This window comes from Terrapene carolina, unplaced genomic scaffold, assembly GCF_002925995.2.
Source record: "Terrapene carolina triunguis isolate 2854851 unplaced genomic scaffold, T_m_triunguis-2.0 Scaffold58, whole genome shotgun sequence".
Classification (NCBI taxonomy): Eukaryota; Metazoa; Chordata; order Testudines; family Emydidae; genus Terrapene; species Terrapene triunguis.
Window position 1 is genome coordinate 74007902 of NW_020664409.1, and position 16473 is coordinate 74024374.

The window sequence follows — 16473 nt, forward strand, 5'->3', positions numbered from 1 at the left end:
GATTCATTAGAAGTAGATGAAAAAGTAATTCAGTCCTTCCTTACTGGAATAGAACTGGAACTCCACAGACACATTTAGCATGAAGAAAAGAGAGGGTAAGAAATGTTTTAGCCCTAGCACATGTGGGAAAATGTAACTACTACAGTGCTTTAAAAGATTCTTTCAAAAGTGTTTATAGAACCCCAAGCACTGTGCAAGCTAGGCTCTGAAGATGGCAAGAAGGCATAACGAAGATATGAAGCCATTTTTTAATGGGGCAACAGAGAGAAATAGACTGTAATCACTTCATATAAATAAAATGAAGAATTCCATGGATGTTACATTTTGTTAACTGTTATGTGTTTACTTACAAGGAAAAGAGCACATATAAATTGAATGGCACCTTATTGTGCTGTTGTAGATGGATTCTCCAAGATGTACATACATGCACACAGATTTCTAAAGGAAACTGTGCACTGTACACTAAGGAGCAGCCAATTAAACTGGAAAGAATACTTTGAAAGCTCTCATCTATCACTTGTAAATAAGATTCCTCTTTGATTAAAAGCATGTAGGAAAAGAAACTTCTGTAACAGCTAGGTGCCACTAGAGGGGGACAGAGCACCACACCAACCAGGCATGGGTTACATGTGCATCTTCTTAAGTCAGTGGAAGTCCATCAAGGATAAACCTAGACCACTGTCCCTATTCTACAGATGGAGAAACAGGCAGAGATTTATGGAATTATAGTCTGGACAAACTTGTCCCAGTACTTAAAAGTATTCCATTACTTAATGTAGCCCCAAAACACTTACTATTGTTGTAAACTGGCACAACTCCACTGGAGTTAATGGAGAGGGAGTAGCTTGCACCCTCTGTGAATTTGTCCCCATATCTTCACATTTAATGGTTTACCAAGGAACCTGAAATGAGTTCTGAGACAACTGTTAGTCGGAGTGTATTGACTAACAATAGGAGCCCAGTTCAACGTCAATCTAGCACAGTGGTTCCCAAACTTTAACAACCCATGAACCCCTTTCACTAAAATGTCAAGTCTCATTAACCCCCTCCTAAAAATGAACATTTCCATGGATTTTCTCCCTTACCTCAGCATAAATTATAAAAGCATTGATCTTGGACATATAAAAATTGTTTTTATGACATGCTTATTACACACTATTAATTATTTATCATTACAGTATTTTTATTATGTTATGAAAATGGCAACACTCTTCCAAGATCTCACTTCTGTAGCTTGTATCACTTTTGATTAAGCCTGTTATAAGACAAGGCTCCTATCAGAGGTGCCAGTAGAAAAAAGGAGTGAGGGAGCAAAGCCCCCATGCACCACAGGGACTGGGGGGGCACTGCCAGAAAAGTGGGGGGCCCAGGGAGGCCACCGGAAAAAAAGGGCAGGGACCCACAGGGAGGCGTGCTGATGTGGGGGCATCATGTGACCCTCATCACCCCCCATACTGGCGCCTCTGGCTCCTATGTTTCATCAAGGAGTATCAGATGTGAAACAGCATGAAGGTATTTAAGAAGCCAACTCAAAGAGTTCCTCCTACACAAGCATTCAGGTCTTGAGCAGTCCAGGTAAACAATACACGTTACAACAAAGCTTAAACTTGTTCTTCATAATAATTTAAAAACAACAGTAGCAGCCTATTTAATTTTAAAAACAGCAAAAAAATATCCACCTCCCTTTCTATTTCGTAAAAGGAGTCTTGAAGTTTAAATCTCCTCAGCGTGATAGATATGCTTGCTTTGATCTGCTTAGCTCTTGGATGTCCCCAAGGGTCCGGGCTGCCTGGGGTCCTTATGGACAGTTCTGTCCGCCATTAGGGAATTTTTTCATGAGAACCCCCTGTAACATTTTGTGAACCCCCAGGGGTTCACGAACCCCAGTTTGGGAACCACTGATCTAGCAAACATGCATCTGAGAGGATGACAGTGTTAGGATTTTATATAAATATCTTGCCCATTCAAATAATGTAGATCTTTCCAACCTGCCTTTTGCTATCTTATTGCAATAACTCTTAGTGTTGCAGACACTCATGCCTCATGTCTAACAGCTGTAGTCATTCTAGTCAATTTGATCAACTTTAAAATGTAATATTCAAACCTGCCCTTTACCAAAAGCTCAGCTGTATTATGCATTCTGCTAGAGGGAGATAAATATCAATAATGTGAAACAAATTTGAGAATGGAAATGTAGCTAGTTTTGCACTGATGTTGAAGATAAGAACCAAATTATGCCCTTACTTCAATGCAAACACATTTACTTCCATACTTGCTTTATAGACAAAATCTTCTTCAGTAGGGTTTTGTTTGTGCACCTGCAGACAGCATTTGCCCCTCTGTTACAGTAACTTAGTATGTTGGAGACCTTACTAAATACAGTCCATTTGTGCTGTTAGATCACGTACATGATGCTGCATGGCATAAGAGCTCAGATTATTGCATTCTAAAAAAACCCTGGCTTTCAGATTCTGCCCTTCAATTAGTCTGACTTCCACATAACTTCTCAAACAACTTTCTAAATTGTTTTCTATATGAATTAATGCAACTTCATTATTGGTGCTAAATTCTGGCCTTTTTGTTGTCTCTTTAAGACATGCCCTATTTCTATCTATTGTCCACACAGTGTCTGAATGTCTTATTGCATATTATGAGTTCCTAAATTACACAACCCCTTTCCACCCAATCCCAGAATCAATACTACATAATCTACTGATTGATTGTGCCGCGAGTGACGATTAATCTGGGGGGTGGGGAGATGTAAATTCTGTGAGACAGCAGAGAAAGAAAACTGAATTATTTTCTTATGTTGAAGATGGTAAAGGAAGAGGTGTATGTTTCTTTGATTTATAGGGGCTGCAGGGATTGGATGACACACTTGTAATTTCTCTATATCAGGAAGCAAAGCTAAGAAGCCTTGGTGAGTTTTAATTTAAAATGTCATGTTTAGTTTTGGAAACGGATTCTCCTTTTCTTAAAAAGTATGTATCAAGCTGTTTTTATAAAGTGACCTAAACACAAGACTGAACAGGAGGTATTCTGCTCAATGCAATTCTGCCCTCTGTAGTGTGGATTGTGTAATTTTTCACATTCAGAATTCTATTCATGTTAAAACCCACCAGTCTTTAACTTGACTAAACACAGCTCACCAACATGTACTGTCTTTTCTAATGCTACTTGTGACTGCTGACAGCACACTGTAATATAATATAGAAACATGTGGGAAAAGTTATACATTTCTGATTTAGTAAGCGTTTTTTTCCCTGTTCAGAGTGAAATTCACTTCACCCACAAAGCAGGGACTGTTGCTTTTCTGTGTTTGTACAGCACCCAGCACAATGGGCCCTCAAGCCTGACTGGGACTTCTGGGCACTACCATAACGTAAACATTTAAAACTACTACTTTTATGAGGGTGAACTGCATCTTTATATGTTGAGGAAACAAAATGTGTCACAAACCAAAGCCAGGGCATGGGGAGTCAGTGTGGCCTCTTCCTGCCACTCATGTAAGGGCTACTGGATTTTGGTAGCAGCAGATGCAGTGATCCCTTTCCTGAAAAATAATTCTCTGATGGCCTAGAGACCCTTGTGATGGGTTATACAACTCCCCACACTAGGTAACATAGGGTTGAAGAACTCTGCCCTGCCACACCTGTGAAAGATGTGACTTAGAAAAGCAAACACATCACAGGTGGGGGCAGACTAAGAGGAGAGCAGGCTTTTAGACTTCAATACCTGGAGAAGGGCAAGAGCATCTTGAGTAACTGCTGCCTTGAGGGCCCCCTCCTTGAAGGAAGGGAAGGCCTGATGCTAAACCACCACTGTGGCACTATTATTCGAGACACGCTGTTGCTCCAACTTGGCTCACGAGCTCACTAGGAGCCCTACTGTGCCTGTGGGACAGTTCACTTGTGTTTACTGACAACCCGGGAAGGGCATGATATCTGGGACTCAGCTGGAGGGCTGTTTCTTATGACTGCAGTAGTGTGGTGGAAGGCCTGGATACTGCAGACCAGAGACTGGGTGTGTGCAAAGGCCCCATTTTGGTCCCTGTGGGTGCCTCTGAAGAGGAACTTAGTGATACATGTCCCTTTATGCTGTACAAAGAAGCCCTGGCTTCACAATGGCTTTGACTATAGTCTCTCTGCCTAGGCACTGGAGAGGACCTTTGCCCAAAGATGTTTTAATCTGAGAACAGTGGGTCAAATTCTGCTCTAACTGCATGCAACCTCCGTGCCTTCAATGGAGCTATATAGATGTAACGATAGAATGTGCCCAATGTCTTTGGCTAACGCATGTACTATTTATAAACCACTACTAATTTAATAGGTTCTGCTTTTACTAACTTTGCAGGATAAGACGCAGAATGCAATGTGACTATGATTATTTTATACAGATGCTGTCCTCTTCTCCCTCCCACTTGGGCAGCAGTCTGTAGATTATATCTAGGAACTGGCCTCTTGTATCACAATCTTACCAGATAATTTTCTAGATGTTTATTTAACATCCTCTCCCACAGAAATAATTTGAGGCAGCATTTTACTTTTATAGGGCTCTGTTTGATAGGAAGAGCACAGCAGGGCTTATTTTACAAGTTGCAGGCTGCCTTCTGATGTGCTGATTTCCCCCAATCTGCTAAATTAATATCCAATAGTCTTTTAATATTTTTCAAAGCCATTTAGTTCAAAACCCTCAAAAGCAGGACAATGTTATCTGTGCTGGGGAGTGATCTGAACAAAACAAAAGTCCTATGCTTTCTTCTTGTCTTTTCCAGAGGTATAAGCAGTAACATTTCTTTCTTCCAAAGCAACAATTGAGGGAAGGCAAAGGTCACACTTATATTAGTCAGTGTTTCTCTGTAATACAGCCATTTAACAAAATACAAAATGGGAGACTGAGTGAATGACATTTTTAAATGAGTAACTTTTTATATCCTCTGCTTATAAACTCCACCCAGAAAGAAGCTAAATTTGGGAAAGACCAAACCACATGAAGCATGGTCCCTTTCTTGGTTTTATATCTAGATTGGAGGGGAGCAGCTTCCTCTGAGAAGAAGGGTAACTTTGCAGGGGAGAAACAACTCCTATGTAAGATGCTGAAAATAACCTATGCTTAGAGCTATGTTCTACCTTGGATTATTTCCACAGGTCTGATGCTAAGATTCATTACATCAGTCTATAAGAAGATCCTTGGCTATTGTTCTGTTATCTGTTTCATGCATTGTGTTTCCAATGGAGGCACACATGCTGTGCACTAGTTCTCTGTTGTTTGTTTTAAATAAAGCACTTTTCCAGATCTGGGGGATTTAGGTATTGGCCTGCACTTTACAGTTGAGATTAGGTGCTTTACATGGAGATATTAACAAAAAGCTGGGATATATGAAGTATCTTAAGACTGCACATGGATTGGACTGTCACTCTTCAAGAATTACCACTCCAGCCTAATAGTTTGAGCATCCTCCCCCTTCAAAGAGAACTAAGAATTAGTTTTTTAAACTGCAGATGTAGTAACTATTCCCGAATCTAAAACTACATGAAATGTTGTAACTGTAAATAAAAGCAGTTATACAAATCAAAATGCAATAACACTGTTTTTGTAAATACTGTACCTACATTTCACTTGTGATGAGCTCTTGTATCTGCCATTCTAACCAAGGCCACAGACAAGTAGTTAGACTCCTTGAGGAAGAAACTATGAATGGTAGGATTCTTTCATTTGCGTATTCAGGCTTCTAACCACATCTTCAAGAAGAGGCCACCTGTGCCCCCAATATTCTTCTAGAATTTTCACAGTTTCTTGTATGTTTGCAGCATATCCCTGCTGGTACTAGCTGGTGCTATTAGCTGATAGTTGCCTCCACCCAGAAATAAAGCACCATTTTCGCAATGCTTTTAGCTTGCAAGAGGATAAAGTGTAGGGTGACCTATGAGAACAGCTGATTTGTACTGTAAATAGATTCATTCTTCACTCTCCTGAAGATTAAAGTCTTCCTTCTTACATTCAGTCACATTTGGTCTTTTCCCTTTTCCTCCCCCTCTGTAGCCTCCACTTTCCAGTTACATTGTTAGTCACTGTTGTATTAACTGAGCCTACAAATTTACCCTAATTGTGAGCTCAATTGTGAAAAGGGAGTGCAAGTTCATAAAATGTTACAATAATCTACAGTAATAAATGATGATGGGGAAAGGTGCAAAAAAAGACAGACTGAATTAGTCCAAATGAAGAGGCCTACTGCTTATAATTCAAGGATTGTATATGAAGATCATGCCTGGTTAACAAAAACAGTGTGAGATGGAAATCAATGAACCAAAACTGGTGTGTTTGAAATTAGGCCTAACTGGTGGACAAAATGAGAGGATGGGCTATTCTGCCCATCACTTCCTTTTCGGACGCCTCAAAAAAATAAAAAATAAAAATAAAAAGAGACTTCAGGGGGGGAAAAAGATGGCTTACTGTGAGACATGAGAAGAGGAAGGAGCGAGCTTCACCTCTGTCAGAGGATAGGGGGTCTATTACAGGAGTGGATAGGTGAGTGTTCTGTGGCCTGCAACGTGAAGGAGTTCAGATTAGAGTATCATGATGGCCCCTTCTGACCTTAGAGTCTGAGTCTGCCATCCCACTATTTGCTAGGGCCCCAGGCCTTTGTCATTCTGATCCTCAGAGATGTCTTGACCAGAGCAGGGCAGAGAGAGGGACCCAGATGACACTACCACATCTACTGGCTCTGGCTGAAACTCAGCCAACACCTGGGATATGAGAGTTTGTCCCCTCACACCCATGTGTTCTTTTCCTTCTCCACTTTATTTCTTCTCTCCTCTTTGTTCCTGCCTAACAAAAAGTCTGGCTTAGCTGGCCAAGACTACATACACCTCTACCTCGATATAACGCTGTCCTCAGGAGCCAAAAAAATCTTACTGCGTTATAGGTGAAACCGCGTTATATTGAACTTGCTTTGACCCACCGGAGTGCGCAGCTCCCCCTCCCCCCGGAGCGCTGCTTTACTGCATTATATCCAAATTCGTGTTATATTGGGTCGCGTTATATTGGGGTAGAGGTGTATTTTGCAACAGTGTTGTAAGCCTTTGACTAGACAAGCAGCTAAAAGCAATGTCCTAAACAGCCCGATGCTGGTACAAGTTTGCCGAGACTCAGAGTGGTTGATAAGCTTGTGTGCTGTGCTTGTATTTCTCAAGCAGCGAGGTCACAAGTAAATTTAGCACCAGAGAAGCTACATCATCTGTCTTTTTCTCTCCCTTTTTGTGTGCTTGTTTTCTGAGGAAACAGGACTGGGCTTGCACAACAGTTGCAACCCGTCTCCACTAACTTCTCTTTTCCCCAAAAAGGACAGTTATGACCATCTTTGATATAATCTAAAAGACTGTCATGCAAGGGGCTTTTTCCTTTTTAATAACTCTCTCTAGTTAAAGAAAAGGGAACAAGGGATGTTGTTAAAATGAGAGCCTGTTTAATTCTTTACGCTTCAAATGCTTTAACTGTTTCCCCTTTTCTGTATCTTTAATAATAGGTTAAGAGGATTTCTAATGAATTTGCCATGGTCTGAAGCAGGTTAGGGTCTCTGTTTACCAAACCTTGTTTAATGTTGGACAGTGACAGGGTCTCATTAGCACCTTTGACTCTTTAGACCTACATTTTCCATCTAAATTAACACATCATTTTTCCTTGTTTCTGCTTGCTAGCTCTGAAAGCAGTGACTTGGGTTCCCTGTTCATTACTGGCTTAGCTTCACTCATTGAGCTCCCTGCGAGGTGTTGCTGAATCTGAAAACAAGAGACCAGTCAGCAAACCCACATCTCCCAGAGCATTACTACTAGTTCAGCTTAATAGCTGTGTATGTTGCATATCATTATCAGAAACAAAAGTCTTGAATATTTGGTTCCATATAGGAGAGGTGCCTTCCAAATACTAGGTAACAAAGACTTAGGGGAAGTTCCTCTAAAATCATTTTGAATTAGGCAAACAAAACCAAAGCAACTCATCACTTGTTGAAATGCAGAGCTAACCTGAACTCCCTCTAGAGGAAGCATGGAAAGTAGTTTCCTTCTCCTAAAGAACTCTTCAATAAATCATGGTTTGATTGTAGGTTTCTTCTTACCCCCAACCCCACCTAGCATTCTCTAAGCCTGTAAATCACTCAGCTCATCTGAAGAAAACCCAGGAATACTTACCCCTTACAAATCCAAACCGAGGATGGTGAAGCTCTTCATATTGGGTTGTCAGGTAAGCAGAGTTGTCTTTCTAACAGCTGTTTCAGAACTAGTTCATCAACTGATCTCTAGGTTTGCCTATTTTCTGGAACCTGCAGTTCTTGAAATACCAGTGAACTTGCAGATGATACACACTCATTAGGAGTTTTCTTAGGAAATTTTTCTAAGGACCGAATGATCAAATCTACAGCAGGGCCACGCAGCAGAAAACTTAGCAAATTTTACTTGCAACCAAAATACCACAGACAATTTGGCCAAGGATGTGAAAAGACTGTCTTTAGTAGTTAGATGAAGATGACTATACAGCATCATCAGAAGAGCCAAGAAAATTCTCCTTGCTAATAAGGGAATATTTACATTTATTAGAACCACCTATCCAGAACTTTAGGTTCATGACAATTATTATAAGATTGGTTAAGAGGATTTCTTAATTACAACCCTCCCAAGAAATTAATGACAGTAATTTCCAATCTTTTTGAGTTACTTCATTCATCTGCTTATTGCAAAATGCTCCTCATATTTCTCCTGATGTAATTAAAGTATGACAGGTGTTTTAAAAACCAGTTACCACTTTGTATACGTGGAATTGCATACATCAAGTAACTCTGAATTAATCCTTAGAATACTATTTTATTGAATAGTAAAAATAGTTTCAGTACAGTGTTTTCATTCCATTTTCTTTTACATCACTGTATGAAATGATCCCGTCCCCTTTGCCGAAACTGAACTATAGTCCATTTTTCAATATGATAATTTCCAGTGCTGAAACAAAACAAGCCATACATAATACTTGTGCATATTTTAAATATGCAGGTAGTGAAGAAAACAAGGGCTTATTAGCTGCTATGACATTAATATTAAATCAAAACATCTCATCAACTAACATGATACTGGGACCTGTTTTAAGGGGGAATGCAATGGGCAAGTCACACTTTTGGGGGGTGGAATATTTCTGACATGAAGCTTTTAACTGAAAAACCCAAACACGAGGACAGTTGGGATATATCTTGTTGCACTCTTAAATGTGAGCATCTTTGTTAACTGTTGCAGAGCTAATATTTCCCCAATTTATCTTATTGAATATTGTTAAATAATTCAGGGCCATACTGTCCCCTCCCTGCAGTGAAACCAAAAGAGCAAGGAGAGACCAGGCCAAGAAACTAAGTGGTAAACCTCTGAGTCTCCACGGAATGTCTTACTCTGGACAAAGGGATTTGAGGAAACCAAAGAGTATTGAGTACTAAGGAGCTTGGATTGGCGTCTCCAAAATCTGCAGCTCTTGGGGATTTGAGGGTAAAGGAAAGTGAAGCCCTGTGTGGTGACAGCTGGTCTTGTTCTCATCCATTTGGATCTGTACTGCTACTCATTCCCTGGGCTGCAAACCTTGCCACCCCTGCATAAGGCTACAGGCAGAGTGGGGGGAGGAGCATTAATTCCCATGCAGATATCCACCCATCTCTGAAAGTGCCATAGGGCATGGCTGCTCCCCAACTCCACGGAGTCAAAGATCTTGTACAGACTTCTGCTGGCTCAGGGGGCTGTGCCTAGGGGCTCTTGCTCTTCCCTTTTTCTGTGCCCCATTTGGTTTCATTGGCTTCTTCTCCCTCCATTGGCACTAGGGGAGGGGCTCTTCAAGCCCACTTATCATTGACACTTCTAATGTCACCTGTAGCTGGCACTCTAGGGAACAGAAGGCCTCCAAACTGACTGTTTCCTCTATGAATTCCCTTAATTCATGAGACAGTTACAGTGAGAGGAAAAATGTTCAGTGTTGAATTCAGTGTCACTATCTAGCTCTAGATAACATGTTCAGGTTCCTTTCTGTTCTCAGAAAATGGAGTGGGAAATGCATGCTAAAAGGAAGTCAGTTTGACTTGAAAGTCTGTTTTCACACAGGAACGCATACCAAACATGTGAGAAGACTTCATTCTACATGTTTACCACAGACCCAACGAAGCTGCCGGTCTGTTCGGAGGTCAGTTAGTTCATCAATGGATCTCCAACTGCACTGACAAGCATAAGCCCGTGATCCCTTCTTCTTTATCATCTTTGCTCTTAATTTACTGAGTTCAGGCATGTTATTCCTGTCAATCAAATAAGTTCACTTTAGTATCATGTGAGTTAGTTTTTTTCTATAAAATAAGCACTTAGCACTATGGGGCCAAATTCTGACATTGGATGTGCGTACACCGGGACTGACTTTAGCGGGAGTTGTGTGTGAAGCTGAGAAAAGATCTTAGCCCATGCATTCTGCTGAAACCAATTCTGCTGAAACCACTCTAACAGACTAGCTTAAGAAAGACACCTTATTACATCTGGGGTTTTTTTACGCACATTTTTAGCATCCTAGGTGCATTACACTTTAATGTGATTGCTGGACAGCTCTTGCTTCTATGGCAGTCTATATGCATGCAGGAAACTGCCAATGAGAACAGCAGTGTTACTCCTCTCCAGCTACTCAACGGGCTCCTGGTTCTGTTGCCTACATCTACTTATCTTCTTCCAACCCACAAGCTCCCAAGACTGTTTTTCCCTCTCCTCGCCTCCTTCTTCTACTATCATGAGATCTGAAGTGAGAAATCACATACAATTTAAGAACATGTGTAGTGGTTGTGGTGCCAGAGCAGTTGCTGAAAATCCTCTTCCTTACCTGAAGGAGGACCAGAAGCACACAGGCCCCCCCAGTAAATGCAGCACTGCTGCCCTCAGAACCAGTTCCCTGTCAGTTAATGGACTGTCATTGTAGGAGCTTTGACTACAGTAACTATAAAGTCCCCACGCAATGCTGAATGAAGTTATTTAACAGGCCAGTCTCCTTTTTATATGCAATCTTTAAATCACCTTCATGGTAAGCACTGATGTTATAATGCAATAGCATCTCTGATTTAATAATGAGTTATAGGCTAAATCAGCCATGGGCTGCTCTGAAGTTTATACAGGTCACGCTAACTTTTTTGTTACTAGAGCAACACAACGTTCTAGCATATAAAAATTCAAGAAGGCAAACTATTGGGTCAAACCCCTCCTGTTACACTGTTTTTAGTGACATCAGTTGGAAGAAAAGGAACATTTTGTACTGTGGTTAAGTCGATCCCTTCCGTGGGTGGTTTATGCACACTGAGGTCTGTGGTGGGGAGGGAGCGAAGGTGAGGTGAGGGGAAGGGAGACAGCCACTCTCTGCAGTTCCCTCCCCCCACCAAAAAAAAAAAATCTGCAAGAAACACGAATGATGTATAATCCTGACTGGGACAGAGCATCTCGCTTGCTCTTCCTCCTCTGCAGTATACAACCCCCAGGGAGACAGGAGATTATGGATCAGCAACCACAGGGACAGTACAGTGCAATAACAGCCATTCCTGCACTCAGGCCAGATAGTAGGTCATGAAACAAGCCTTGGGCCTTAATTCAGAAAAATACTTAAACACATGCTAGACATTAAGTGTGCACTTAAGTCTCATTACCTTTAATGGGATTCAAGCATGTGCTGAAGTGCTGTCTTGAATAGAATGCTTTCCTGAGTAAAGGTCTCAGTGTACTGTCACTATTGTTTGCAGGTGTATTGAAACCTGAAGTTTTTTTAGGCTTAGTTCTCTGCTGGTTCTGCAGAGGAGGGAACTCCATCCTCCAAAATATCAATCAGAAAGAAATACCAAGTAGACTAATGTAGTATTAGCTCCCCTACTTGGGAATAACCTAGGGAGGGGTCAATCTGGTCTAGAGAGTGAATCTGAAGTGTGTTATAAGTATCCATTTAGTTTAGATTCATACAGTATCAGCTATCCTATTCTAAGTATCTTTAACTGGTTCACTTGTATCATAAATGAATCCATATGCACAGTGACATTCTGCTGTCAGGAAATAGCATATGCAAGTTAATCACTATGGGGTCTGTGGTGAAAGGGATAGGGATGGAGGAGCAGGGTAGAAGGCAAAAGGGATCACATCTCATAATACAGACGGATAGACAATAGGGAGAACATCAAGTCACAAGTTACTTCTACGCTAGCATCCAGCAATGCAAATGAAGAGGCCAAAGGACCAGTATATTTTGAAATAACTATTTCAAAAAGCAAGTGTAAACTTAATGTTTTAACCATGACTGACATTTAGCCTGCTTTTTCCATTAATCCTTCATCTGCTGCCCTTACAGATGTTCAAATACTGCACTGATGAGCACAATAAAAATGTTTAGATAGAAATTTGAGAACTAAAAACAGTGGGGTAGTTGCTTATTTACTCACTTACTTGCCCATCCTTTACATCTCAATTTTACACTATTTATTTAGGAAGGATTAACAGGTTTACAAATCCATGCCATGTAAATATGAGAAACAAAACAATCATTACAAGAGTGAGCTTTTGTTTAAAGAGACATTATATAGGATTATTGTCATCAGAGCTCTCTGTTTAACAGAGTGATGTTACAGAGTAAGCATTATTACAAGATCTATGACATGTTTTTTAACAGACCAGGCATGTCTAATATTAATATTCAAAAAATTGGACAGCTGGTTGTGTTTGCAAGTGAATGTAATCAAATATCTGAGACCTGGTCTATGCTACATAGCTAGGTCAATGTGAGGCAGCTTACATCGACCTAATGATGTCAGTGTACACACTACAGTCTTGTCCCGCCGATGTAAGTGCCCTGCTACACTGACATCATCACTCCACCTCCATGAGAGGTGTAGCTTATGGCGGTGTAGTCAGGGCGACGCAGTGTCAGACACTGCCTTACTTATATGGGCTGTTGGCTCTCTTGTCAATTTCAGTTTTGTGAAATTGACAAGAAAGCCAGGTAGCTAGAGCCTGGCTGCCCCCAGCTCCCAGCCAGGCTGCTGCCCAGAGGCCCCCTACTCAGGGAGCCGAGAAGCCCAGGCAGCTGCCCCCTGCTCCCAGTCAGGAGTAGGGAAGTGAGAAGCCCAGGCGGCTGCCCCCCACTCCCAGCGGGGATGCTGCCTGGAGGCTCCTCATTCCCTGCTATGGGGAGGCCGAGAAGCCCAGGAGGCTGTCCCTTGCTCCCAGCCAGGAGTGGGGAGCCAAGAAGCTTAGGGGTGGGGTGGGGGAGCTGGTTCCCAGTAGGGAGCTGAGAGTCCTGGCTTTCAGCCTCCCACACTATCCCTCTTCCGTCGGTGGAAGCTCTCCTAGTGAGGAGGCACACCACCAACAGAAGAAGGGTAGTGTGGACATCAGCCTCTGCAGTAATTACTGTGGTGACTGTAAGTCAACCTGACATATGTTAACTTAAGTCTGTAGTGTAGACATGCCCTAAGTATATCTGTCCTCTGTCTATTCCGCTTGGTACGTAACTGGTTCATTCTCACTTTTAATCCCCTAATTTGCTTTGTTAATTCCAGGTTAGCCTAAATTGCTGAACATCATGTTGAGGATTACACATTTTAATCAAAATTAGAAATAGTTGATAACAATGCCTTTCACTTGATTAGATTATTTATTTTATTCATTCAAAATCTCAGGAACAGAATAACTTGTACATTAAATAATATACATTCTGCCCTTTAGTTCATGAAACTCTCTAGTTACCAAAGAGTCATATCAAAAACTTATCAGTGCAGAGTATTTTTAATAATTTGTATTAATAAAAAAAACAAGGGTCTCTCTGTCAATTCTTAGGATCAGAGAAAGAACAAGGAAGAGACTATTAATAACAAGATGACTAACTAATGTGTTATTATTATAAGGTGTTAGTGTTCTTTACAAGCTACAATACACCCCCTGGTGTTCACACAAACAATCTGAACATCCAATTAACCCGATCAATGTATTTTAAGAGAACAAACTTTTGATCAAAACAGATTTTATCAAAATAAATGGAATGCACTGTATTAAAATTCCCTGTATAAATCAGGAATAAACCTCTTATTTGTAATTACAATCCAACCTAGGAAAGGTTTTAGAGAAATTAGAAGTCAAAGTGGCTAAAGGATAAATTCAGGGACTTCAAATCCGCATTGTGGTGGGGGAGAGGGAGAAATACCACAATTTAACAACAACAACAAAAATATTTTGAAAGTGATTGGTCCAAGGTTTTTTCCCCATGGAAAGCCTTGCATTTAGTCAAGCTTCTGCATTTTTAAAACAAAGGCTTTTAAACTGTTTAAGTCTCACTGAACAGCTTATATACATAGCATGAGCACAGTACTTAACAGTGGAGAGAAAAAAGACTTATTGCTTCTGTCAGTTTATGTCACCCAAAACATGGTGGCAAATATACATAAGGACAGTCATACTTTTACTTTATTCATAAATGAGACATACTGCAGTAGAACACAAGAGGCCAAATTCATCACTAGTGAAAGTGACACTATTTACAAGGAACAGCACCTGATTATGCCAGCAATAAATATGGCTCTTTATCTATTAAAATGTACATTTTTGATAAGCATATTACCCCCCAAATACTAATTTCAAGTCTACCTGAGGCATACCTGAAAAAGAGATAATCACATGACTTATCCCATTGGTAGTCATTGTAATGAGACACATGGAAGTCACAGGCAGTACAACGTAGCTGATCACATGTTCTGTTCAAAGTAAAATAATCAAATATCAGTGATTTATTACAAAGATACATTAAGATTTCAAAATCAAGTACTCAAAAGTTACAAAATGCCAGAACTAAGGTGCCCTCTCATGCACAGACATTCTACATGTTTTAATTACATGAGCCCATACCATACTTTCCACTGCCACATTCAGTGCACCAGCTGGATGGTGCGCTGGGAACTAACTAGGTTAATATAGTTTATGTAGGCTATTGGCTCAACTCCTGCCTCATTTGGAGGGTGAAGGTGGAAGATGTGTAGTGAATGAGGCACGGGATTGTAGGAAGAGAAGGGATGGTCTCATGGCTAAGGAAACAAAACGCTTCCCTGGATTCTATGCCCGCCTTTGCCAGAGAGTTCCTCTGTGATGCTGAGTATATCCCTTAAATCAAAAATTGCACAGGTGGCTACTGTGAGTTCCTCATTTTCTGGGTGCCTAATCTGCAGAAGTGCTGAGCACTCAGAGCTACAACTGATGTAAATGGGAGTTGTGCTTTAAACATACAAAGTGCCATGCAATTCTAATGTCTCTGAAAAATCAGACCCTAGGTGTCTCAAGTTGGGCACTTACAATTGGTAGACACTTCTGATAATGTTGGTCTTAATCGCTCTGTGTCTCAGTTCCCCATCTGTAAAAATGAGAATACCACCACCTCCCCTCACAAGGGTGTTGTAAAGATTGATGTTTGTGAAGCATTCAGATGCAATGGTGCTAAGTGTCTAAAAAAGTCTGTAAAGGAATTAATAATTCTGTATTCAGTGCAGATTTGGATGGTACACAGTAAATAAGGTATGGGACCATACACTGAATGGGAATAGAAATAAATAAATGCTTGACTTGACAACCATAACGTTCTCCTAACAGTTTTTTGCATGTAATTTACTGTTTTTTTTAAAGCAAGCTGAACAAACAAATTCTACCCATACTGACCTCCACGGTTGGAATCTTTAGACATACAGCACAGAGCACTCTCACTTGAGCTAACAGAATAACTAACTGGTGATAGTAATAGTTTAAGGTGGTTATCTGCAGGACAGCCACAAGAGGAGGATGAGACACATACTTTGTCAGCAGGCTTCACACATGTTGGCTAACAGCAGAGGTCTGTAGGGAATTCAGACTCCTGGGTTCTGCTCCAGGTTCTGGAGGAGACTCTTCTATCCCAGTCCCCAACCATGTCTTCCTCTCCCAGGGGTGCTATTTCTATCTCCATCTGCCCCTGTTCCCCTCCCTGGAGCAGGGTCCCCATTCCCCCATTTCTTATCCCTGGCTCTTCCCTCTGCTTCTCATTCCTCAGCTCTCGAAACAGGCTGACTCCTCTTCCACACTGCCTGGGCACCAGCAGGGGAGCAATAAGAGCACAGGAGAGAGGCTCCCTGATCTCAGTTGTGGTGCCTGGCAGATTTGGGTGCATGTTTACAGGGGCAGCAAAGGTACCTTTCTGACCCCACCGGGACCATTCCCCACCCCCAGAAACATTTCGAGACCCTGCTCTGAATTATGGAGGCATTAGAGCTCAACAAAATGGTGAACTTGTTCTGCCAAATATTAAAAAAAGTTATTTTCCCTTGTTCTCAGAAATGGCTAAACTAATTTTTCTAAACGTAAAAACAAAAACAAAAAAAAACAAAAAAAAATCAGCCTGAGGCAGACATTCAGCATGGAAAACTTCAGTCTAAAC

General features: G+C 41.1%; 1 protein-coding gene across 1 annotated transcript in view; it reads right to left on the reverse strand.

Annotated features, from left to right (window-relative positions):
* Positions 1-8835: 8835 nt before the first annotated feature.
* The window catches only part of CUNH8orf37 (chromosome unknown C8orf37 homolog), a 17250-nt gene continuing 9612 nt past the window's right edge, over positions 8836-16473 (reverse strand). The window contains exons 5-6 of the mRNA XM_024202215.3: positions 14675-14770; positions 8836-10309 (exon numbers count right to left, since the gene is read on the reverse strand). Of these exons, the coding sequence (XP_024057983.2) occupies positions 10150-10309; positions 14675-14770 (256 nt within the window). The 3' untranslated portion in view covers positions 8836-10149. The remainder of the gene's footprint in view (positions 10310-14674; positions 14771-16473) is intronic.